At 34.1% G+C, this 23,593-nt stretch overlaps 6 protein-coding genes across 6 annotated transcripts in view; 3 read left to right on the forward strand and 3 right to left on the reverse strand.

The window, feature by feature from the left end:
- Nucleotides 1-2,276: 2,276 nt before the first annotated feature.
- On the reverse strand, nt 2,277-2,830 carry LOC106105649 (bombyxin A-1 homolog). The gene is made up of 2 exons (XM_013286073.1): nt 2,638-2,830; nt 2,277-2,529 (listed from the first exon to the last, which is right to left on the reverse strand). The coding sequence occupies exons 1-2, from the start codon at nt 2,828-2,830 to the stop codon at nt 2,360-2,362; spliced, it is 363 nt and encodes a 120-aa protein (XP_013141527.1). The 3' UTR covers nt 2,277-2,359.
- A 2,491-nt stretch (nt 2,831-5,321) lies between these two features.
- Nucleotides 5,322-7,900, forward strand: LOC106105689 (polyprenol reductase). Its single transcript, XM_013286116.1, has 4 exons — nt 5,322-5,874; nt 6,280-6,468; nt 7,164-7,471; nt 7,689-7,900. The coding sequence occupies exons 1-4, from the start codon at nt 5,547-5,549 to the stop codon at nt 7,779-7,781; spliced, it is 918 nt and encodes a 305-aa protein (XP_013141570.1). The 5' UTR covers nt 5,322-5,546; the 3' UTR covers nt 7,782-7,900.
- Nucleotides 7,901-9,155: 1,255 nt separating this feature from the next.
- On the forward strand, nt 9,156-11,309 carry LOC106105704 (polyprenol reductase-like). The gene is made up of 4 exons (XM_013286131.1): nt 9,156-9,555; nt 10,235-10,423; nt 10,574-10,875; nt 11,025-11,309. Exons 1-4 carry the CDS (start codon nt 9,228-9,230, stop codon nt 11,115-11,117), a joined length of 912 nt encoding a protein of 303 aa, XP_013141585.1. The 5' UTR covers nt 9,156-9,227; the 3' UTR covers nt 11,118-11,309.
- A 596-nt stretch (nt 11,310-11,905) lies between these two features.
- On the reverse strand, nt 11,906-14,314 carry LOC106105683 (tumor suppressor candidate 3). Its single transcript, XM_013286110.1, has 6 exons — nt 14,149-14,314; nt 13,794-14,075; nt 13,574-13,714; nt 13,082-13,370; nt 12,274-12,466; nt 11,906-11,992 (listed from the first exon to the last, which is right to left on the reverse strand). The coding sequence occupies exons 1-6, from the start codon at nt 14,224-14,226 to the stop codon at nt 11,977-11,979; spliced, it is 999 nt and encodes a 332-aa protein (XP_013141564.1). The 5' UTR covers nt 14,227-14,314; the 3' UTR covers nt 11,906-11,976.
- A 1,298-nt stretch (nt 14,315-15,612) lies between these two features.
- LOC106105786 (V-type proton ATPase 16 kDa proteolipid subunit) lies at nt 15,613-19,485 on the reverse strand. The gene is made up of 3 exons (XM_013286225.1): nt 19,217-19,485; nt 17,214-17,403; nt 15,613-16,583 (listed from the first exon to the last, which is right to left on the reverse strand). The coding sequence occupies exons 1-3, from the start codon at nt 19,299-19,301 to the stop codon at nt 16,376-16,378; spliced, it is 483 nt and encodes a 160-aa protein (XP_013141679.1). The 5' UTR covers nt 19,302-19,485; the 3' UTR covers nt 15,613-16,375.
- Nucleotides 19,486-20,046: 561 nt separating this feature from the next.
- The window catches only part of LOC106105650 (periodic tryptophan protein 2 homolog), an 11,971-nt gene continuing 8,424 nt past the window's right edge, over nt 20,047-23,593 (forward strand). Inside the window, exons 1-7 of the mRNA XM_013286074.1 lie at nt 20,047-20,175; nt 20,400-20,512; nt 20,703-20,797; nt 21,093-21,221; nt 21,772-22,202; nt 22,730-22,901; nt 23,491-23,587. Coding sequence (XP_013141528.1) covers nt 20,158-20,175; nt 20,400-20,512; nt 20,703-20,797; nt 21,093-21,221; nt 21,772-22,202; nt 22,730-22,901; nt 23,491-23,587 — 1,055 coding nt within the window. The 5' untranslated portion in view covers nt 20,047-20,157. The remainder of the gene's footprint in view (nt 20,176-20,399; nt 20,513-20,702; nt 20,798-21,092; nt 21,222-21,771; nt 22,203-22,729; nt 22,902-23,490; nt 23,588-23,593) is intronic.

Below are 23,593 nucleotides of genomic sequence, written 5' to 3' on the forward strand. Positions count from 1 at the left end.
CGGGCGTCACAGCCATGTTATGCTTTAATAAAACATAGTCTTCATTACCTCTTATGTTTTCTTCCAATTTGCACAGAATAACCTTACCAATATGGCCGTCGTGTCATCGAGCTAATGCAACACCCTTATTTTGACATCCGATTATTAACATAACAAGCACAATTACATTTTAAAACCATGACATAAATATTTTTAATAATGTTTTGGATCACAATTACAAAGCTTATATCGTTATTTCAAATTATGACAAATGGTATTGATTTATAGCTCAGACTAATAACCTTCAAGGATACAGAATACATCAAAATAGTTAATACGCTAACAGTATGGCTAAATATTATACAATAATAATATTAATAATAATAATAATTTATTTAACTCATGTAACAGAATATTACACATATGATATTTACAAGAACAATACACATTATATTACATAGACAGAAGAATTACAATAATAAAACATGAACCTTCTGACTTAGTTAGGTAAACTGTAAGACATTATGTTTATCATCATCATCATCATCGTCAGCCTTTGTCTGCCCACTGCTGGATACAAGTCTAGACCACTGCCTTCCACAGTATGCGTTCCTTCGCCTTCCGGATCTAACGACTTTCGTATGCACTACTAGTTATCTTTTAATTTCTCAACTTAACATACTAATTATGTAACAACATAACAGTTAATAAAATAACTAAATCCTAACTCACATATAAGCGAAAAAGTAGTTGAAACGAATGTTGTAATGAGCAATGAGTAAAACTTTAGCAGCATCGTGACTCGAATGCGAGCATTCAATGCACTGCACACAAAACTTGAATAGTCATACCTAAACACCAGCATGAATTACTGTTTAAAAAGATTGTTTATTTATATGGAAATGGTAACTAGCTAGAAAGGATCTAACTAATAGAGTTTATAAGGTTGGTAGTGAAATATTTTGTTTCAAAATTCTAAGAGAAATAAGATATTTTTTTCCGTAACACAAATCCATATAAACATTTACGTTATTAGCATTATTAGGTATTTTGATATAAGTATGATATTACATTTATTTTATATACTTAGTAAAAAATAAGTAATACAAAACCTTATAGAATTTTCGGATTCAATTCGTTAAGCAACTCTAAGCCAAGTTTCGACTTCTTTGAATTATTTATTAAAAAAAACCGTGAGCTCAGCGTTCCAAAAGCTCGTTTGTAACGCGACTCCGAGCGCTAACTTTATGCTAAATCCGTGCCCCCTGGTTACGGCCAGAGTCTACAGTGCATCGTAACTTGAATGCCAACAACTGACACCGCCTTCCTAACTCAACTATCGCACTTATTTAATATTTAACTCACCAATTTATTTCAAAGTACATCTTCCATTACTCGGTTTGTATCAAGTTGCTAGCTACGCTGCTATACAAATGGCAATGGATGTTAAATTTTTTGATCGAACGAAAGAAATCGTCGTGTATCATGGTAGGGAGGCGCTACTTATTACGCATTCCTTCAGCGTAATTGACGTAAACAAGGAGAATATTCTTACGTGTTGATGCTTTAATTAACGTCAAAGCACTGATGTTAACAAAGACTTTGCGGGATTTAGAGTAAATTGTTGTAGCCTAGCTTTCCTTGCAGTAAACTCTCGGGAGCTTCATATTTTATTCTAGTTTCTTGGCAACATTGAGAGAATATTCATTTCTAATTTATGTGAAATCTCTTTTGATGCTAGTTTTTTCTAGACATTGCCTCATTTCATTTTTAAACTTTCTCACTTAAACTTATGATTATAAGCGTAGTGCTTAATGTTTTACTAAACAAGAATAAGTAGCCTAGAAATGAACAACTTATATAACCTACAAGTTATACTTGGGCGATTAAAATAATGTTAAGCGGATTTTTTATGGATTTTACTGGGGATATTGATGGGATTTGAATGTTTTAAGTAATTTAATGGAAAAAGAACTATCTTATAGTAGCTAACTTATGACTTTAGTATTAACTTATTCTTTGAAAATTATCTAAAGCTGAGAAAAATTTAATGATGAGTCGCCATATTTTTCAATTTTTTAGATCTTGGAAGATAGTACTTCAAAATATGACCTAACTTAACGTCGCACCTAATATTCAAGTGAAACAGAATATGAGGCGTGTTAAAAATTATCTATTTACCCAGGAATGTAATAAAAGCCGTGGCATATCTTATAGTATCCTTTCCATTGATTTAATATTGTTAAAATGTACATTTTTTATTTTACTTACTAAATGACATGACACATGAACAGCTGGTTACATAGTGTAAGCGTGTGATGTAATGTTTTATAATGAAATCCTATATAATATACAATAAGTTGCAATAGTAATTTGGTATTTAGCAGTAGCTGAGAAGTTCGTTGATGCTGCAGGGTTTGTCGCAGCACTCGGTGACGATGCCGGGGGTGCGCTTGCCACGGCCCGCAAGGGACAAGCTTCGTGCCCGACCAGCCCACGGCAGACCCATCTGGACATCTTGCTCTTTGTAATACGGGGGCAGAATTTGTCCTGGAAACACATAGATTAGTGTCATATAGGAAACTATGGACGACTCTCTGACTGAAATTAAACTGTGTCAAGGTACTGGTGCCCTGGTATTCGAGACTCTTAACTTACCATACATGGTTCCCATATCGGATCGTTTTTCGAAGCCATCTTCCTCAAAGCAAAGGAAGGCCATAGCTCTGGCCAAAGATCTGCCACAGTAGACTTGTGGGCTGATGTTCTGGAGCGCCGCGCCGCCGCCGATGTGCGCGTAGCACGTGGCCAGAACCAGGCAAGTTACGAAGGTGAAAATTATGAATTTCATCTGGAATACAAAGCACAGATCTGAGATGATTGTGTATTGAGCATAGAATCTAATTCGATATGAGTGTTTAGTGAAAACTACTTCTTATTGGGAAAAAAGAAGTAGAAAAGGCTATGAGTCAAGGGCTTCATCGTAGATGGGACTGATGCCATCAGTCAAGAATGCTTTGCTGCCAACTGATGTACAGTATAATGTAGCATGTAGAAGTATATTACGTAACAGGTAATAGGTACTTTTTGGAGAAAACCATAGGCTAACGCTGATGTATTTTGTGACGTAACGATGATAATTATAATTTGCTTTACACAGTAATTTGTAATGATTATCAAAGTAATGTAACAGTATTAACAATGTAATTCAATAATTCATAACTCACCTTGTTTTTCTTGGTAGCTCCTCGTCGACTCACCTGGAGTGAATGTGATGAAAGGGGTTGAAATTCTTCATTATATACTCTTCCACACGAGCACTTATAAATATTAAAATCCGTCTCAAGTGAGGGTGTTGGTAATTGCTAAATGAGGCGTGCGACGTGCCCCCGTATTTGCTTTAGAATTCATTATCTTAATCTATAACTCTTTGTTATAATTATTATATTTAATTCGGAGTTAATCTTTTTATTGAAGATGTTTTGAAACAGATATTTCTCCTATAAAACATGTATATTGAAAAGAGTCGCAAAGAGTGGTATAGCAGATTAATCGATCCAATGGGTTCGTTTCCTATTGGATCAAATGATTCCATGGATTCACAAATTCACCTGATAAAGATGGTAAAAAATTCGTAGCTGCGATACATAGAACAATAGAAGTAAAACAAATCAATGCAAAGTGCAATACCAAGACCACACAGAAGACAGGCGTGAAGTGAAAGCAATTCCGCGTTTTCTCTGACGAGTGCAGTGCCGGGGAATAAATATTAGTCTTTTTCTTTCCCATCATTTTCTCTTACGGGAAGGATGGGAAGGGAAAGTGGATTTAACGGTGGAGGAGACGCAAAGGCAGAGAAAAAACCTTTTTTATGTGCGACTGCAATTGCGGATGTATACGGGCAGAGATCGCTTTGCTTTCTTAGCAAATTCAGGTGACCGCTTACTCGTTTGCCACCTTGTAATATGTATAAAAAATCAGAAATGATTTTCTTTTCTCTTCAAGGGCTCCAAAGACATTTGTTTTATGGTAAACAGCCTTTCATATTTATGCTCAAAAGCATCAACGTCGCAAACTTAATCTGGGCCACACTTAAGCCGTCAAATAAGATGAAGCGAGGCGTTACATTCGACTTGACACTTCATTTGTGACCTCATTCCGCCCCGACGAGCGCTTAGGGGAGATTAAACCATGGAAACATTAATCAATAGAAATTTATTCAAAACGTCTTCTTCCTATAGCGTTTTTATTAGATTTTTCATTTTTATAGCAAAGCAGTTTGTTATATTAATTGCTATTTTAGACTTTTTTGGTCTCGAAATGCCTAGTTAATTGAACGGAAAATCAATGTCTACAGAAACATACATAAATATCAAAATTCTTATGTCATTTTTCTATGTTTTGGTAACAGTTTTTATCCTTAAATATAAAAGGTACCTAATGTGAAAAACCTGGCAACAATGCTCCCTATCATGTATACCACTGAACCGCTTTTGCTTGTTTTCCGTATTCTGAATACCGATATTATTCACAATGGGCTTCATTTATATTCCCATGATAGATATAAACAGAGCGAAAATATGGGTACATCAAAGGATTAGAACAATTGCCAGTGTTAGAGGAAGTAAGTGAACAATAAAAAAGCTATTGGAAAATGCTAAATCATACTTTATGTTTAGCCAAAGAGATTTTATGTTGATGGTGTATTAAAAAAGTAAACGCTTTCAATTAATGTTTGGATTGAGGAATAATAATCATATACCTCATCTTTAATTTTAAAAAGGAAATCTTCAAGGATATCAAATGAACGAACAGCGACATCTAGAGTAGCTTTTAATCATTACTTCCAATGTGAATCATCTCAACTTGCCACTTTCCATTTAAATGAAGTTAAACGTTGTATTTGGAAATAAATACAAAATCATTAAACAAAAACTATTACTATACTCACGAGAACGTTATCTTATTAATACTAAAATACTATTTCTCGCTATTTTCTGGCTGCTTTGAGTTTAAATTTTTAAAAATTTGACGTTTTGCGAAAATGTTGCTAGGTTTGCTGCTGTGCCCAAAATCATGGCAAAAGTTACTTTTTGCATAATTATTTCATCCCCTACTAAACATTGTAAATGTTCATCGTAAGCGGCAACAACAAGTTTGTTAAATATTAAATGTTTGCCATATTACCTACCTACCTAAGACTTGACTTTCTTTTTGGGCATTTTTTTACAAAATTTTCACACAATGTGAAGTATGAAAATGCAATTCAAGTCCTCAAGTTCAATGTCAAGAATTGACTTTGTTTACTTCATAGTTGTCATTCTCAGTTGTCAAAATATACGATCTTTTTTGTAAGAAAATGAACCTTAAACACACGTACAAGTGAATGGCTTAAAGTGGGTTTGATTATATTAGAAACTAGTGTTATTTAGAAAAGTGGAACAAACGTTCTTGTCCTAGTATTCGCGAGTTTAACACCGTTATGTCCCGTTCTAAACTTACTTTCAAACTGCATTTGCCTTCGAAATATCACGAGTTAACGTAGTGCTGATAGCTTATCTTCCACTATGTTGAATATATTAGATTTAGTTTTCCTAGGCTTGGCCTTTATGGTGACTTTTATGGGATTTTTGATAAATAATTTTGAAAAACATGTTCCAGTTTTTATTATCAAAGGGTACAGATACGGCAGTTTTGCGTATAAGGGCTCTGGAGCGAATTATTTGCAAATGATAGAAATACCTAAGGCATATTACCGGCACTTTTATTCATTTTCCTCAGTTTTCTGTGTCAGTACTTTGTTCTATACTGTTTTGGTGTACTTTTTCAATGTAAACGTTAGTTCCTTCATTGTTTTTGTACTTAGAATACTTCTGGAGCAAGATGAACCCGGTGGTAAGTGATTTAATTTTTTGAATTAACAGTCTTACTAATATCTTATTAATATTATGATTGTGAAAGTTTAGATGTATGGATATTTGTAATAATGTATATCTGAAAAGGTGTACTGAATCTTGATTAAAGTTCTAGTTTAGAAAAATATAAATTACGACATCTGTAAGACTGACTAGATATTTTTCTCTTATCTTTTACTGGTACATGTTAGTTTTTTCTTAATTCTATGTTTTTAGGGACCAGTTGTAATTAGATTCACTTACATATGTGTACCATTTTAACTTTAATGTACATTTTTTAACTGACTTCGCATAAGAAAGGGGTTATCAATTCATCTCTATTTGGTTTTACATATGTAAAATCTTCACTCATTCAAGCATTATTTTATTTAAATGTTTATTTCAGTGTGTGTAACCGCAGCATTAATAGCTCTGGGCCTGCTATCAGTGCAGTGTGTAAGACGTTGCTATGAGACATACTGCTTGCAAGTGTTCGCAAAGTCCAGTAAAATGAACCTCAGTCACTATCTAGTCGGCATCGCACATTACTTTGCATGTATCATAGCTGCTGTGGGCCAGGCACCACTGTTTTGTGGTAAGTATTACTGTCATTTATCTATATACTAATATTACAAGGAGAGATTTGTATTTTTGTATGTATTGTAATAACTCAAGAAATACTAGGTTGGTTTAAAAAATATCACTAATAAAAATTTATGTAAAAACAACAATAGCTGAGTAACTTATATTTTTTACAATTTATAATTTAATGTGGATGAAGCCGCAAGCAACAATTAGTATAATAAACACTTGCTTAATGTAGATCATCTACAATAAGACACTTCAGTAGTCAATAACATCTCTATTAGTGGCTGCAAAAGATTATCTAGCGAACATACAGTAACACTTATTTTTATGTAATTTATTTATACATTGCAGTACATTTATAGAATTTAAATAACTAACACTTGCTATTTCTGCATACAAATCATATGCTAAAAAGTATTTAAAGGTAAAAACCTTGATAAATACAATACCTATTGAAGTACAAGTATTAATTTAGCATGTTGGACAAAGATGTATTTGTTAACAGTGTTTGAAATCTGTTAATTTTAAAGTAATAAAATTATAACGGTAATACCCAGAATAAGAACTGAGGAGAGAAAGAAAGGAAAAAAAATGAATAAAAACGGTGTAACATTAATCCAAAAAAAAAGCATATATCATTGCAAAATATTCTTAGAAGGTATCTCTTTCTACAAGATTGTCAAAAATTTTCTTTTATTCCAGGTCATCAACATAGAGAAAAAATAATTTGGACAGACACTCGAACAAGTCTTCTTTCAGTCCCATGCATATTTATCTTCCTCTGGGCATGCTATGAGCAGTACAAGAGTAATATAATCTTTGCGAATCTACGTAAAGACAAGAAGACAGGAAAAGTGGTAACAGAAGAACACAAGATACCTAAGGGTAGATTGTTTGAGCATGTCTCCAGTCCGCATAGAATGTGTGAAGTTATTGTGTACACTGTACTAGTCATTTTAATACCAACAAAGACTTTCTTATGTATTTATTTGTGGGTATTAAGTAATCAGGTTAGTTGAGTTTGTATTTTTTTAATTTTAATATCTTTTACAATAGTTAAATTTCACCAAAACATGATTTTTTTCAAACAAATAAATGGTATCTACTGTTAAAGTATTTATAAGTATTATTTGTAATAAGAGTTAGGCTTATTTTAAAGACCAGTAAAGTTTAAAAATATATTCTTTTGGCTAAGGAGATAAAAATGTAATCAATTTTTTTTTTCAGATTCAAACTGCAATCCAAGCTCATGAATGGTACAAAAAGTCGTTCCAAGACTATCCCACCAACAGAGCTGCAATATTCCCAGCTTTATTGTAATTTTAATGAATTTATTTTACGTACTAAAATTACACATTTTGTAATTATTTATATGTAAAGAGGCTTATTTATACAATTAGTTATATGACTTGTGATTAGGATAAGTAAAGAGTAAAGATTATTTATTAAAAAGTATTTTTTTTATTATGATAACGTTAATAGTAAACCATTTAGAAATTAAACTAAACTTTTTCATAACAATTTTATTTGTATTATTTGTTATAAAAAGCGCCTGCAGAAACAAAATCATTACCTACACTTCTCAATGTCCAAACTTGATTACACAATTCCAGGAAATAAATCGTAGGCGATGATTTTATAGCGAATATGCTAGCATTTCTACTGCTATGTGCTAAGGCAATAATGCAAAGGATCTTTACCCAATATAGCTATTATGTTCAACACCATCGAAGAATCTTTGAAAGAGATTGTTCAAACCAACTGGCCGATAAGATTTAAAATTTCTTCTTCCCTTATATCAATATGTTTCAATTCTCTATTCGCCGTAACCCAACCAAAAAAAACTAAACATCATCATCCCCTTATCCCACTTCCGTAGTATCGGCACACGGGGTTTTTGTCCTTCAAATAACTATCATCAGTCATCTGTCATCACTCCCTTCTTGATCATGTCACCTTTCACGCAATCCAACCATATCTTTCTTGGTTTAACGCTACCGCTGTACCCCTCTACACTTATAACTAACTTCCTTCTTGCTAAAAGAAAAAAAACATCATTATAATTGATAATGGCAACCTCGTTGGAATTTACAGCCCGTAAAATACATGAGGTCATCGAACTTTTTTAATAACACCTTGGTCCCGGTTTTGCACTTTCGCCAGAAAGGTACAATAACGGTACTTTTTTGATGACTGCTACATTATTTCACGATTACGTCCTAACAATGTCCTTTAAAGTGTTACGCATTATGTAACAGTTTAGACTGTTGTAACACTTGTATAAAAACATGTTGAAATACAAAAACAATAGTAATGAAGATTTCCAAAGTTTAATTTCAAGATAGTTTTCTCAAGCCTTAGGTAAACCTTGTAGAGTATAGTTACCCTAATTGCTGTGCTTGGTATCATACGTATTTTTCTTAAAATTGTACTAAGGTTCTTACTTGGCTGCTCTTAACAATATTTTATTACTAGCTTTGGACCCCGAATCCGCCCGCGTGGCATAAAAAAAACATCCATCCCAACTTCCGCGTTTGTCATATTAGTAAGTATAATTTATTTATTTCTGTTTTATTATTCCTTTGCGACAGATACTTAGGACAAGAGTACTTTTTTAGATACGATATAAATTAATTCGCATTATTTATACGAAGTGAAAAATTCTTTAAACGACGTAATGTAATAAAACTGAACCGTTTTCGCTGCATTGCACATTCGCCCGCGCAATTTTTAAAGAACAACATCTTTGCATCGCCCGAATTTAAAATGTTAAACATTTTGGACGTGATATTTTTGAATTTAACGATAAGTTTCGTGATCGTAGGCAGCCTTATAACTAACTACGAGGAACATGTTCCAGTATTTTTAATAAAATTATATAGATACGGTAGCTTCGCGTACAAGGGAAAACAAGGGAAATTATTTAAAACGATCGAAGTGCCAAAGTCTTATTACAGACATTTTTACGTGTTCTCAGCTGTTTTTAGTGCTTTGACATTAATTTATATGGTCTCGGTGTATTTTTTAAATTTCCCAGCGAGTGCATTTGTGCAATTCATTATGGCGCGAATTTTCAACGACGCGGAACCAAAAGGTAACCTGAACATAAAACTATAATACAAATATACATATTTTTTGTAGGGAAAACAGACGGCAACCTACACTTTACTTGACGAAACAGCATATCTATAAAACATAGAAACCTTGGATTTAATTCTTGGAAGCATACCAACTGACATTGCTTTCTTATTTCGCTTCCAAAAGTAACATTATTGTGTTGCTGTTTTTGATTACTGAAATAATAATACCAATTACGATGACATAAAAATGTAGTCTCAACTTTATTAGCCTATTTTAACGGTTCTATAGAAAATCGTGTTGAATGAAATCAAATTGACTTACAAAAATCAATCTAATGTCAAAGTTTGATCCTAACAACCGGCTTCGATTGACCGGTTTCACGACCGGTGTTTTCTTTCCTCCTTACAAGGATCACGATTAGGGCTGCCAACTTTTAATTTAAACACAAAACTGACTTCAATCACAGCGCACTCTGGCCTAAATACATTGTTATTAAATCCATAGTCCGAATATGCACCGTGCAAACACGTAGATTTCGGGTTCAATTCGAAGAAACGTCAACCCTAACTAAATTTACCAGTGAGGTGTTTAAACAGTTATAATTAGTATTATCTGTTTACGTATTACATCGAGGAAAGAATTATTCGTGGAATACGACCGTAAGATCATTTTATGGTGTTCTTAATTTCCAGTATCAGCACTGGCAGCAGTGTTAACTCTCAGCTTGTTGACGTTACACTGCTGGAGACGTTGCTATGAATCGCACAAGCTGCAGGTGTTCGCAAGCACCAGTAAAATCAACCTGTTGCATTACGGGACCGCTTATGTGCATTACGCTGCCCTCGTACTCATCGCCGTTGGACAAGCGCCGCTCTTCTGTGGTAAGGGTTAGAGACTGAATACAAGCAACAGAATTTTTATAACGGTATTTTGGTTTATTCGTAAACCTTAAACGTTGATGTAAGTGCGAATTTTAAACACAATGCTTTGCTCCTAAACTCCTGCGAAAATGTATTGGTGTTACATTTCAGGAAAGCAAAAAGGGGAAATGCAATGGGTGGACGACTGGACTAAATTAACATATATCCCTAGCATATTTCTATTTCTACTGGCTTCATACGAGCAGTATAACAGTAACGTGGTACTGGCGAATTTACGGAAAGACAAAAATGGCGCTATAATAACAGAGGCGCATAGGATACCTCGCGGCAGAATGTTCGAGATCGTGTCTAGCCCGCACAGATTATTCGAGATTGTTTTGTACATTGTGTTGGCAACACTGACACCCACGAGGACGATGATCATCATGAGTTTTTGGGTTTTCTGTAATCAGGTCAGTTTCAATACTTCAGTTTCTCTCTTTCTCTTTCTAGAGAATTTTTAATGGCGTGACACTATTGCTATCTCTGTTTCTTCAAAGAGGGTGAGAGAGAATGCAATGTTATGATAATGTCGATTAACGTAATACGAAACTTGTTTCAGATTCAGGCCGCGATTCACGCCCATCAATGGTACAAGAGGACATTTAAAGATTATCCAAAAAACAGAGCAGCAATATTCCCTTATTTACTGTAAGCCAATTTTATGGTATTAATTGAAATGTATTTTTATGTTTTTCGCTCAACAAGCGGAAGTGAATTGTAAAAATTATACTGCATTTGAATTTTCTTGCATTTTATTTCAACGAATAACTTGTTTTTATCTTTGTATATTTTGTTAATCGATGGTAGGTACTTTACTGGGTTGTTTTTTGTCCATAAATATATAATATATTTACAATAAATAAATTACAGTAGTCAGCTAGTGTTTTATTTTAATGCGAGCTGTCGCCTGTAAACTTCGTTAGCACGAATTATTATAAAATAAAGTCGTCAATAACAATCCGGCGTGCAACAGCTATACTTCAGTAAAAGTCCTGTCAAAATCGGCTCACCTATTACGAAGATCACCCGGAAGAATAGCTACTTGCAGAGATAATGAAATTTTTTTAATGCTATATCCGTTATAAGCAACCCAAATGCACTTTCGATAAATCTGGATTTATATTGTATTACACTCGGTTTTTCACGCGTTTCCGTCCGCGTAAAATTTAAAAAAGATTAATGAATAGGCTCAAAACTACTGGGACGATTTTAACAATTGTTTCACCGTTAGAAAGATAATTTATCGGTGGAGAAGGATAGGAAGGGGAAATATCCTCTTTATGTTGTGCGTCTCCTTTATCGGATAAGGGTAGGTAACGCATCTGCAATTACGGATGTCTATGGGCAGCGGTCGCTTCGCCATTATGGCGGATTCAGGTGGCCGCTTGCTCGTGCCACCTTATGTTATAAAAAAAGTTGGGAATAAAAAAAAACAAGTTATTAATTTTAACTTATATTTATTAGAAACACATTAGTGAAATTGCACACTATAAATAAAATGTATTTTTCTTTTATTTAAATAAGAAACTGAAACAAAATAAACAAGTGTTAATAAATAATTCAGTCTTTGGAAAATTATTAGTAGCAATAAACTAACTAAGGTACTTCTATACTAAGGTGCTTGTATAAATAAAATATGTATAAAAGTCACTTAAAATGCATTCTCAATTAAAAACTTAACTCATTCCTTAAAAAAAATATTTCATATCAAAATTGCAATCTTTATTCATAATAATTATGCTAATATAGAGATAATTACTTCATAAAAAATGTTCCAAAGCTAAATATAAAAACACTTAATTTCTTACCTGTAAGGATATCCTTGTGTCTTCGCTCTGAACACGGACAGAAGTAGAGAGAAGAACACACAAACCAATATAAGTCCTACAACAGATTGGAAACGTCTCTTCTTCCCATCAACTAGAGTTCGAACTAAATCAGGGTTTTTCACACCCCCTGCGGCTTCTATCATGGCGATCATCCCCACTACCACTGCACAATCTGAGTTTAAGTTAAGGTCATTATAGTCAATCTATACTATTATAATAAAGTGTAAACACACACTTCTTTGTTGCATAAGATGTCAACAATTACAGCATATTTTTGAACAATTCTTTTTTCAATAAAAAGCCCTACACTTACGTCACACTTTAGGCTACATATTTTCACTCAATTACACTTATGGGGTAAATATTTTGGATAAAAACCCTAATGTGGGAAAGAGCATAAGTTGCTGCCAACATCATGGAAACAAGATTGCGAAGGTTTGTCTTGTCATGTCATTGACATTTGCTATTGATAATTTGACAAATGTAAACAAAGAAATAAAATTTTCATAACTTCATGCAGACGAAGCGCACAGGAACAGGTAGTCTAAGACACAGAAGTACAGAACCTCAATACAGGTAATCTTACTAATCTTATTAATATCATAAATGAGAAAGTTTAGGTGAATGTATGTTATTAGAGTTTGTAGCCTAAACCGCTAAATGGGTCACAATGAAATTTAGCATCAATGTAGAGGATAGTCTGGAAGAACACATAGGATACTTAGTTTTTTTAATTCCACAAGAGAGTCGCGGGCGAAAGCTAGTAAGAAACCATTAAAAAGGATACTCAAAGCTGCAACAATGTAACTTTCCAACACAAATTGTCCATGGGAACCACCATTAATATAAACTGGACCATTCTTCGAGCGTTGGTAGAATGGTGGTCCTCTGATCTGGTTCCACATCTGGCCAGAGACCATTGTGAAGCAGAACACCAAAGCAGCACCAGCCCACATCTGCTTGTTGTAGAGGAACTCCAGGTTGTTCCTGCGGAGGTACAGGAATCCAGCTACTAGTGCAAATAGCATCCCCACTGCTACCACACCTGAGTAATTTGGTGGCCTGAATACTCTAATCTGTAATATTAAACAAAAACAAATTGTTTTCAGTAAAGAATATTTCTTTGTACATCAAAGTTTGTATGTATCCTAAGCTCATTGATGTCTGTTCAATGGACTTATTTTAACTGTACCAGTACTACAAGGAAAAATTGCTTAAGGGTAGTTACAATTAAATTCACATCCATACAATCTTATCTGCAAAAAATCTATGTCCACACCTGCACATCAGTCCTATCTTGTATCCACTTGGCTATAGCCTCAGCATGAATACCAGCTCTCTCAAAGTCCATAGAGTCAGCAGGTTTCGGTTTACCCTTTGCTGGGAAATGCATGATTACTGGTGCAGTGTTTAGACGTAGCTGAAAAAAAATACGAAATGTTTGTCGTTAAGATAAATAACTTTTGCATTACGATTTTTTTTATCATTGTCTTCCTTACCATTTGGAAGATATCGGACCCCTCGTCAAAGTCAACCATACCGAAGAATAGTTTGTTATTATTCATTTGTGACATTCGGAATGAGCTAGCGACGATTAAATATTCATCATAAACGTGTTGACAAATAGCACAGCGTCTAGATGGAGCCATAGCTGTGAACATCACGATAAATGAATAATCCCTAGGGGGAGCCTTCACATAATCCTTGAATCGGTTGTAATTTAAAGATATTATAGACTTCTTTGCTGTTAAATCGGTCAACTGTTGTACTTTCTCTTCAAGCTGAAAGAAATTAAACCAACATTAAGAATAAGTCGGACCCTCGCCGGGAAATTATAATTTATACATTACTTACTCCTTTTGCACGGCTTTGTGCATCGCTTTTGTAGTATGTCAAGACTGTTGCTAAGATTAATAAATATTTAAATTTCATTTTGAGTTTTATTCGAGAACTTCTTGAAATTACAAAAGAAAAAACGAAACCAATGACCAAGTGCCAACTATGTATTTTTTTTAAATTGGGTTGATAAATGAATTGTCAATGTCAATATAATGTCAAAGTCCACTTTAATCTGTAGTACACACCAGCCAATGTCGCCAGATAATTCCATCGAGTTCTCCACTGATGAAGACATCAAACGTGCGTTTTTTTTATTTAAAACAAATGTTTTTGAAATAAGTGATCTAATCAATCAATCGAAAATTTTTATTACGTACGGCCACTATTTTCAACACAGAAAAAATAACTACTAATTTCGCAGCTATTCTTGTAGTATATTTTTCTATTTGGCAGATCACTTTCAAAACTTTATATCAAACTTGTGTTAACTTATCTGTTCAAACACAATTTCCCCTTTAACACAAACTCCTGAGTGTAAGGGAATACGTGTCGATTTGGCAAGTAAGAAGTTTTAACCGCCGATCGCCGAACAGAGAAAAAGGCAGTGCCAGTGTTTAGAAGCTGGTTTTTATTATCTGTAAAAGAAGCAGTGTTGCCAATGCTGCGGCAATTGCCCTGCTCTCCAGCAACTCTCCAGCTTGCGGCAGCAACTAGCCTAAACCATTAGGCCGTAGCAGATTCCGATTCTACGGCTTTTAAAAATCTTACTATCATAAATGCGAAAGTTTAGATGGATGGATGGCTGTTTGTTAAGAGTTTGAAGCCTAAACGGCTCCTTGAAATTCATTTATTATGCTCACTGACTTATTCCTCAATTTTTAAGACTTCAGTGGAGTAGTGTTACAATGGATGTTTCCACGATAGAAGCATGCAAAATTTTCAACAAATTTGAGTCAGCGGAAGCCATCTCTGTCCAACAGGTGCTTATTTCCACCGTAGAATTCCATACCAATTTAAAACATTGTTGGAACATTGAACTTTTTATGACTGATGAAAATATTGAGTTACCTTCTTGTAAAATTCGTAATTAATAGGCATTTTTTTTTTGTTTACCGTTTAGGGGTCACCATCTTATTCAATGAAACATTCAAAAAAAGTGTGAGAAGAAAGACTTGATAACTTACAATAATTTTAAAATATTTTATTAACACAATTCATTCAATAACACCAAAGATTATTATAACATTCTCTAACATGAAACCTAGAATACATTTCACCTATTTCTTTACCAATTTATAATCATTCAAACATTTCGACTATGAGGTATACAGAATAAAAATACTTTGAAATATATTTCACATAGTAAGTCATCAGAAAGTCTACTATAATAGTATATAAATAGTTTTAAATATAATATATAACGACTGCGGTATGTCATGAAGCTTATATAATGTAGAGGAAAATAAAACACAAAACAAGTAGAAACAAAATAATCTGGAATGTACAAATCATGTTTATTAACTGATTCCTGGCAATACATCGTTTGTGACCGGCTCTGATAGTCAGCAACAGCAACGCGGATAGTAACAGTACAATAACAGTATACAACACACCCACTAACACCGAAAGCCGCAGCGCGATACACAAGCCAGGTCTAACATTCTCAGTAAGAGATGGCGGTACACGGTACCCCGGGACTTCAACGGTTCATAAATTATTTAAGATAACTTGTTTGGACTTAATTTTCTACTCTAACTGTACATTAGTTTCGCCTTATCGCTAAAATAATCTAAAATTGATATATATCGTCAGACGTAATTTGATTCGTTTGGGGAGGGGGGGACAAAACGCGCAAAACATATAAATCGGAGCGAGGGAGGGTTCCGTGAAATAATTCCACAACAAATTAAAACTTGGCAGATAAATAACTTAATAATAAATTACTCCGTCATCGCTCGGTAGCGTTTAAAACTCATGATTGGGACTCAAAGCGATATAGTAAAAATTTTAATAGAAAAATCATTTATACAGATCGCGGTCTCGAGGCGCGACGCCGCCGCAGCATCAAGGCGACGCCACGCCGGAGACGTGCGAGGAGATGGAGAAGTGAATCAGGTTACTATACAGGATGGGCTGCCGTGGAGCGCTACGCCCGCTACCGGCGACGACGTCCCTGTGCGCGCGTCGAGAACATTCTCCATGCGTAGAACTCCACGGCACGAGGGAGCTGGTGCGTACAGATTTACTGCTTAGTGTATAAGTAGATGGCGACGATGAGACCGTATAGACCCAACACTTCGGCGAAAATGAGGATAAGGATCATTCCGACGAATAGCCTGGGCTGTTGCGCTGTGCCGCGGACGCCGGCATCACCCACGATGCCTATGGCGAACCCGGCGGCCAGCCCGGAGAAGCCCACGGCGAGACCCGCGCCCAGGTGGATGAAGCCTCTGCAATTGCAACAGACACATTTTAAACTATGTTGTACAACAAAGACATATTTGAAATGAAAGCAATTTGGTTAAAACAGTATCTGTAAATGTTTTTAAAATCATCAATCAAATGGTGGCAATTATTTTATAACTTGTCAAGGAATTTGTAATCTTTTTTCATTTTTATCAATATCAATATTTGATTGATTGTTTAACTACTGTCATCAATAATATAAGATTTACAAAACCAGTTCAAAACATTTAATTAAGACTATTTCATGTCTGCCAACTTATTTTTAACAATAAAACAAAAACTAATCTGAAGCAAAAAATCTTACTTTATTGTAGCACTGATTGTGTAAGAGGTTAAAATGCAATAATTTCCTCTAACCTTGGATAATGTCATTGTAACAATTGTAGGAGCAAGGTCTCATATTAGGAAATATGATTAACCATAAACTATTATCACCTCTGAAGGTTGACTTTTAAAAAATGTCTAGTGTATCAAGATTGAAAAATCATGTTTTATCTATGCATTTTGTCTATATTTGGACAATTTATAGATTCATCTTTGTCTTAGTATATGAACTTAGTAAGACAGGCAGGTCCAGAAAAGTTAGACCTGCACTTAGGCTTCAGAAGCATTACCTGAAGAGGCTGTAGGTGGGTGGGGCTTCCAGGGAGCCAGCAATCAGCACAGCCACGACCAGACCGTAGATGGCGATAATACCCGCCATGACTACGGGAATGATGGACTTCATGATGAGCTCGGGCCGCATCACCGACATGGCGGCGATACCGGTACCCGACTTGGCGGTACCATACGCAGCTCCCAGCGCTGGAAATTAAATTAATATTTTTGTTTTAACTTATGATAGAATTGAAAATATTGTTGGTATGGCAAGGGGATGTTTTGATAAGAATTGTAAATTGTTTTCCCATGCATGGTTCTGATAGTCTAACAAAAGGAAAGGGCTAATAAGTGATATCTAAATTTATATGGTCAGAGTTTTATATAATAATCCTTATGCAATCAACTTTACAAGATAAACTATGTTTTCTATTACTTCTATAACAAAACAATGTTTAAGAGTTTTTTTGTAAGATCCTGAATACCTAATAATTGTACTTGTCAAATTCTAGATGATCTTAAGATATCCCCTTTGAAATAACCATTACAATCTTTGAAGACAGATTCATTTACATAAGTATTTACTGTATAAAATGGAATGTACTAATGAATATAAATTAATGTTCATACTTTTTTATGTAATGAACATTTAAATGCTCAATCTTTTACTTGATGTTAGTTTAAATCATCCATCTTTTAAGAAAGATAATGTTTTTTCATCTAATAAGTTGAAATGTGAGAGAATATTGAAAATACTTCAATTTGAGTTCATAGTCAAATACTATAAGTGTAAAAACTGAATAAAAAGGTTTCCATGTATGTTAAAATTTGATTTGAATGCATATTAATAATATCATGTGAATTCTATTACTATCATACTGTCACAAGATTAAGTTCAGTTTAAATTGAACATTTGATCATGTGATTTCTGAAAAAGTTGCATATTTCTTATAATTGCTAGCTTATATATCAAGCTTTAAGTCATGACATAATAAAGATCCAAGTAATGTATCTGATATTCAGAAACATACAGACATTCATGAAGTAATCTAGTATGAACTTTCATGAATGGTCTTTGAAGATGTTTCTTGTTAAAAAAACAATTATGTTTAAGAATCCTCATAAAAATTAAAATTATGTAATATAGGCCCAAGTGGGTATATTTGTAAAATAATCAAGATATAATCAAAAGAATGTTAAGCAGTTTATTAATCACATGATTTGTCAATTACTAATGTGTCAATTGTAATTTAAGTTAAGAACTGAACCATAGACTAGGTTAAGTTAAAAGATGAGCAGCTGACTGGTCACATGATAACTTATCATGTGATTTAACTTATTGATTTTTTGCTGAAGCAGCGCGCCGCCGGTGCTCAAAACGTAGACAGAAAATAGGTCACGATTTTTATATAGGTCAAATCTATACTACATTGTAGTAGTATAACGATTAAGTTATTACCACGCCCATGTCAACATTTTGTTGGTGTCCAACGATAACTTTACTTTCATTGAATACGCGCACGATCGGTCACGGGTACATTCAATGCTAAAACATAAATCTTAGGAATTTCAACCATTCCGCTAACGTTATAAGGCCGAAAATACTTCAGACGGCAAGTAACCATACTATTGGACTGCGAGCGATGTGAAATTCCACTTCGACAAAGGTTTTTCCCTTATATTATAACCAATGCTACCAACATATTTATCAGTCACATGATAAATGAATCACATTTTATGATAAAAGCAACGCCCTCAAATGCTACATTTTATACCTGGAATGTCGCGAAACATCAATACTTTACACAAACTAATTATCTACGTATAGTCTAGACAGAAACAAGGTGATGCTGTAACTATAATTAGTACTCCTAAAATAACCAGTTTCACATTTTTTAACATTGGTTACTTTAATAAACAATGAAACAAGCAATCAATAAATGGAGCATATCGTTCCAAAATTTGAAGATCGATAACGATCCAAGACAGCCATTACAAATAAGATATATTTCTTGCTTACCGCTAAAGATAATAGCGGACGCCGCCCCCATAACTCCAAAGAAGGGTCCATAGATGGGACTTTCAGCAGTTGGCCCAGAAGACATCTTGAATGTGTTGTGTGGGAGTATTTACAGGTCCCAAAAGCTGTGATGACTATCTGCACACACTCACTCCACGGAACTATTTCAGCACAGACAAATATGGCCCAAGCTTTGCAGACTCGATAGAATGGGTCATATGACGATTGATGTTCAAGGCAGTGCTCGATATGCCCAAAGATCTGATTGGCTTTGTTACGTGACTTCCGAAATACGCAACCAATCACGAGCTAGAGATTTCGCAGCGACGTGACGTCTAACATTGATGTGGATCGCTGGCCAGCAGATTTATTTTGCGCATGTGCAGATTGATCGTTTAAGGACTTTTTACAAATATTTAATGGTGAACAAATGGAAATGTTAAATAATGGGACTTCGAATAAATATAATTAATTTTATTATTTCATCAAATACGTTTACTATAATGTAAATACCCTTAATTCTGTAAAAAATAATTAAAAAGACGCTTTATTGAAAAATCAATAAAGTTGCCACAGTTCTTAAAACGTTGGTGCAAAGACGTGAACTTTGTATTTACGCATGGAAATTAACTTTTGCGAGATTCAATATTCTCAGTTAATTAAATGTGATTGCAAAACAAACATAGTTTTATTACATGAGAGCTTTGTTTAAACACAGAATACTTTGAGCTTTCAGAAATTAATTGAATGTTACCATTATCAGGCCTTGTTTTTTTTTAATCTGTCAGTTAAACTGTCAACTTTAATCATTGACTGTCAATGTCAGCTGTCAAATATCATGTGGGATTCACGTTGTTTATGTTTCCAACCGATAGAGATCCTAAGATAATTTTTTTATTTAAATTATATAAAAGAATAGTTATTATTTTATTGAATGCAAAATGAAGTATAATTATAAGGTAACTTATATGTAATTTATTTGCATATCCATTTTGTGAATTTTAATAAAATTTATCAGTATGTTAAAAAATTGAATACTTTGTTTTTAAATCAATTTGCTGTATTACGTCTGCATTGTTTTGTTTATTCTGTTATTAATCATTAATTTGTTCACAATAAAAGTAATATGCCATTTATCAGTATATCAAAATTGATTTTATTTGTAAAATAACCTATTTTGCAGTTTCAAAACTTACTGGGGACTGTCTACAAAAAAGGAGATGTGGTATTTAGTCGTGACGGAAATAGCGTCATCAGTCCTGTGGGGAACAGGATTACAGTTTACAATTTAAAACAGTAAGTAAAAAACTGGCAAAGTCTTTTTAAATATTTAGCCCGCAGCAACATTATATTTGCAAAAACTACAATGTTTAAAGTTACATAAAGCCATTATGTTATTAAATTGTTTTAATAGATGGAGGTCAAAACCTTACATTATCTTGCTTCTATGTTACTTTTAAAAATAAAAATACCTTGTCTATTCCAGGAACAAAAATATCACGTTACCTGTGGAAAGTCATTATAATTACACTGCTATAGATGTCTCACCAAATGGATCTGTTTTATTGGCTATTAATGAAAGTAAGTCCACCATTTTCATCACTTTTCCTACAATGGACCCAGGCTACCCTTTATCTTCAATTTTTGTTGCTTAAGCCCTAAATATTTTATAAATTGCTTAAAAAGTTATTTCCCAATTTTCTCTGTAATGTTTCCCTTTGCCTTTTATTTCCCTTTCCCCTGCCATAGCTGGGGTAAAATAAAATATTTCCCTTTTGGTCCTGTTCACTCCCTGCTTTAAACATTCCAATTTCACGCTTTAACCATTTTCAGTGATTGTAGTAATATATTGAGAAACATTACTCCTGTTTTTCAGAGGGCGAAGCACAAATGATAAGTCTGGTGACTTGTTCAGTGATACACAAATATAAATTCAAGCAGGAGGTCAATGCAGTTAAGTTTAGTCCAGATGGGAAATATTTTGCAGCTTGTTGTGCCGATACAGGTAATATCATAACAAGTATATAATAATAGTAAATTATGGTCAAATATTGAAATTATTGCTGAGATAAATGATAAGGTAGCTTAAACTGCAAGTTCCATTAAGGAGTGCCCACACACCTTGGACTAAACTATTGGACAACTGTTGAGCCGCTCTGGGATTATATGGAGGTGCGCATACTACTCAATCTTTAGTAATCCAACTAAACAGTTGAATGGGCTGTGGAACATTTGACAATCGCACAACAGTGCGATAGTTTAGTCAAAGGAATGTGCTTGCTGTTAACATTTGAAATCTGTCAGATTGTAAGTGATGCTTATAAAGTGAAGTTTAAAATTCGTTTTAGTATTCACTCAACATAGGTAATTCTACTATTTACATATTTAAATTTTTTATAATAATTTTAGGCAATTCATCTTTACATGTCTTTCACATATTTTTTTTTAAACCATAACATTCTTTTTAGTTCAATTGGCAACATTGTCTATAAAAATATGTTTTAAACAGTGCAATCTGTTTTTTAAGATATTAACAAATACAAATCAAATTTCAGTATTCATAATGACAGCACCAACCAGTTACACGGGTGAATTCCGTTCCTTTGTCATGAAGAGAGTCTATCAAAAGGCATATGACGATGTAACATGTTTAGACTGGTCATCGTGTTCAAAATTATTAGCCGCCGGGTCTAAAGATACGACGACGAAGATCTACACTGTTGATTATTTAGACAATATTAACATGTTTTCATTAAGTGGACATACGGATAAAGTGGTCGGTGTATTCTTTGAAAAGAAAAGTTTAGATTTGATAACTGTAAGTAGGAACGGACAGGTTTGTCTGTGGGAGGCGAGTATAGACCCAGATGACTTGATTGTATCGGAAGTACAAATACCACACAGAAAACGAAGGAAGTTCCAAAAAGCAGAAGATAGTGAAGATGATATTGATGAAAAGAATGTTATTGAAAAAGACAAGGAATATGTAAGTTTTTTATTAACTAGTTTTTGCTTGCCACTTTCCTGTGTGAAAAAATAGCATTAATATAGCTTATTTTATACTTAGTGATTGAATAATTTCTATTGGTCTAGGAATTTTTAAAGAATCTATAGGTCTTGGGTTTGAATCCCGCCGTGTACCAATGCGATTTTCGAATTTTCATATGTACGTAATTTACCCGACGTTCTTACGGTGAAAGAAAACATCGTGATGCAACCTGCACATGTCGGCGAAGAAATTCAAAGATATGTGTGAAGTCAACCGCAGTGGGCCAGCATGGTTGACTATGGCCTAGCACCCCTTACTTAGGGTAGGCTCCGAGCCCCTCGGTGGGGACTTACAGTGAGCTGGTGATGATGATGATGAAAGAATTTTTGAAATTGCTTTGGTAGTTTTTATTTGTCACAAAAATTTTAAAATTTTCTTTATAATATTAGTATAGCTTTTAATTAAAAAAAGTAAAGTAAAATATACTTAAAATGTTTAATTTTGTTTTTTAATGGTTTTTATAGCAGAGTGATGATGATAAAAGTGAAAAAGATGACATTAAAGTAAAGGAGGAAAATAGATTGGTGTTCAGGAAACTTGGCAGACATTACATAGGAGATGCTATACGGAGTGCCGATTGTAAGGTGAAGCTTACCGCTGCTCAGTACCACAAAGCTACTAAAATGTTAATCACAGGTGAATTTTTATGACTACCCTACATTCTTAAAATGAAATCTGGAAATTCTATGCATTTTGTCATGTTTCAACTAATGTCTGAGTAAAGATAAATTATTTCATTGAAACAAAATCTATTATATTTCTAAACAATTATTACGTGACTGAAGTGTCTCTACTCCAGTGTCTCGGTTTTAATCGCTCTTCCACTAGTACCGAGTGAGAGAGATAGCTGCGCGCGTGCACCGGCGTGAGTGAGACGGCTGTAAAAGCCGCGCGCATCATGGGTGCCATACTCAAGTCACAGTGCTACAAGGGTCTATATTTTATTGATAAACTAGCTGTTTCTTGCGTGTGAAAAAAATACCCTATGTTACTCAGCTTTTAAATGGTGCAACAATTTTTTAATTAATTCAGTAGTTTTTTAGTTATTTCAATACATACAAAATCCAAAAATGCAAATCTTTCCTTTTTTAGATTATTAGTACAGATGTCGTATTTTAGCGACAGCTGATGGCGTTTACCGGAAACATTTACATGCATTTGTTGATGAATGTATCAATTTCGTAAATATATTCCTATAAATGTATTATTTCCTTGTTTCTGTGAGGTTTCTCAAACGGCGTGTTCTTCCTGCACGAGCTGCCGGACGTGAACCTGGTGCACTCGCTGAGCGTGTCGCAGCACCGCATCGGCAGCGCGGCCGTGTCCCC

This window comes from Papilio polytes, unplaced genomic scaffold (assembly GCF_000836215.1).
Source record: "Papilio polytes unplaced genomic scaffold, Ppol_1.0 DF822733.1, whole genome shotgun sequence".
NCBI lineage: Eukaryota > Metazoa > Arthropoda > Insecta > Lepidoptera > Papilionidae > Papilio > Papilio polytes.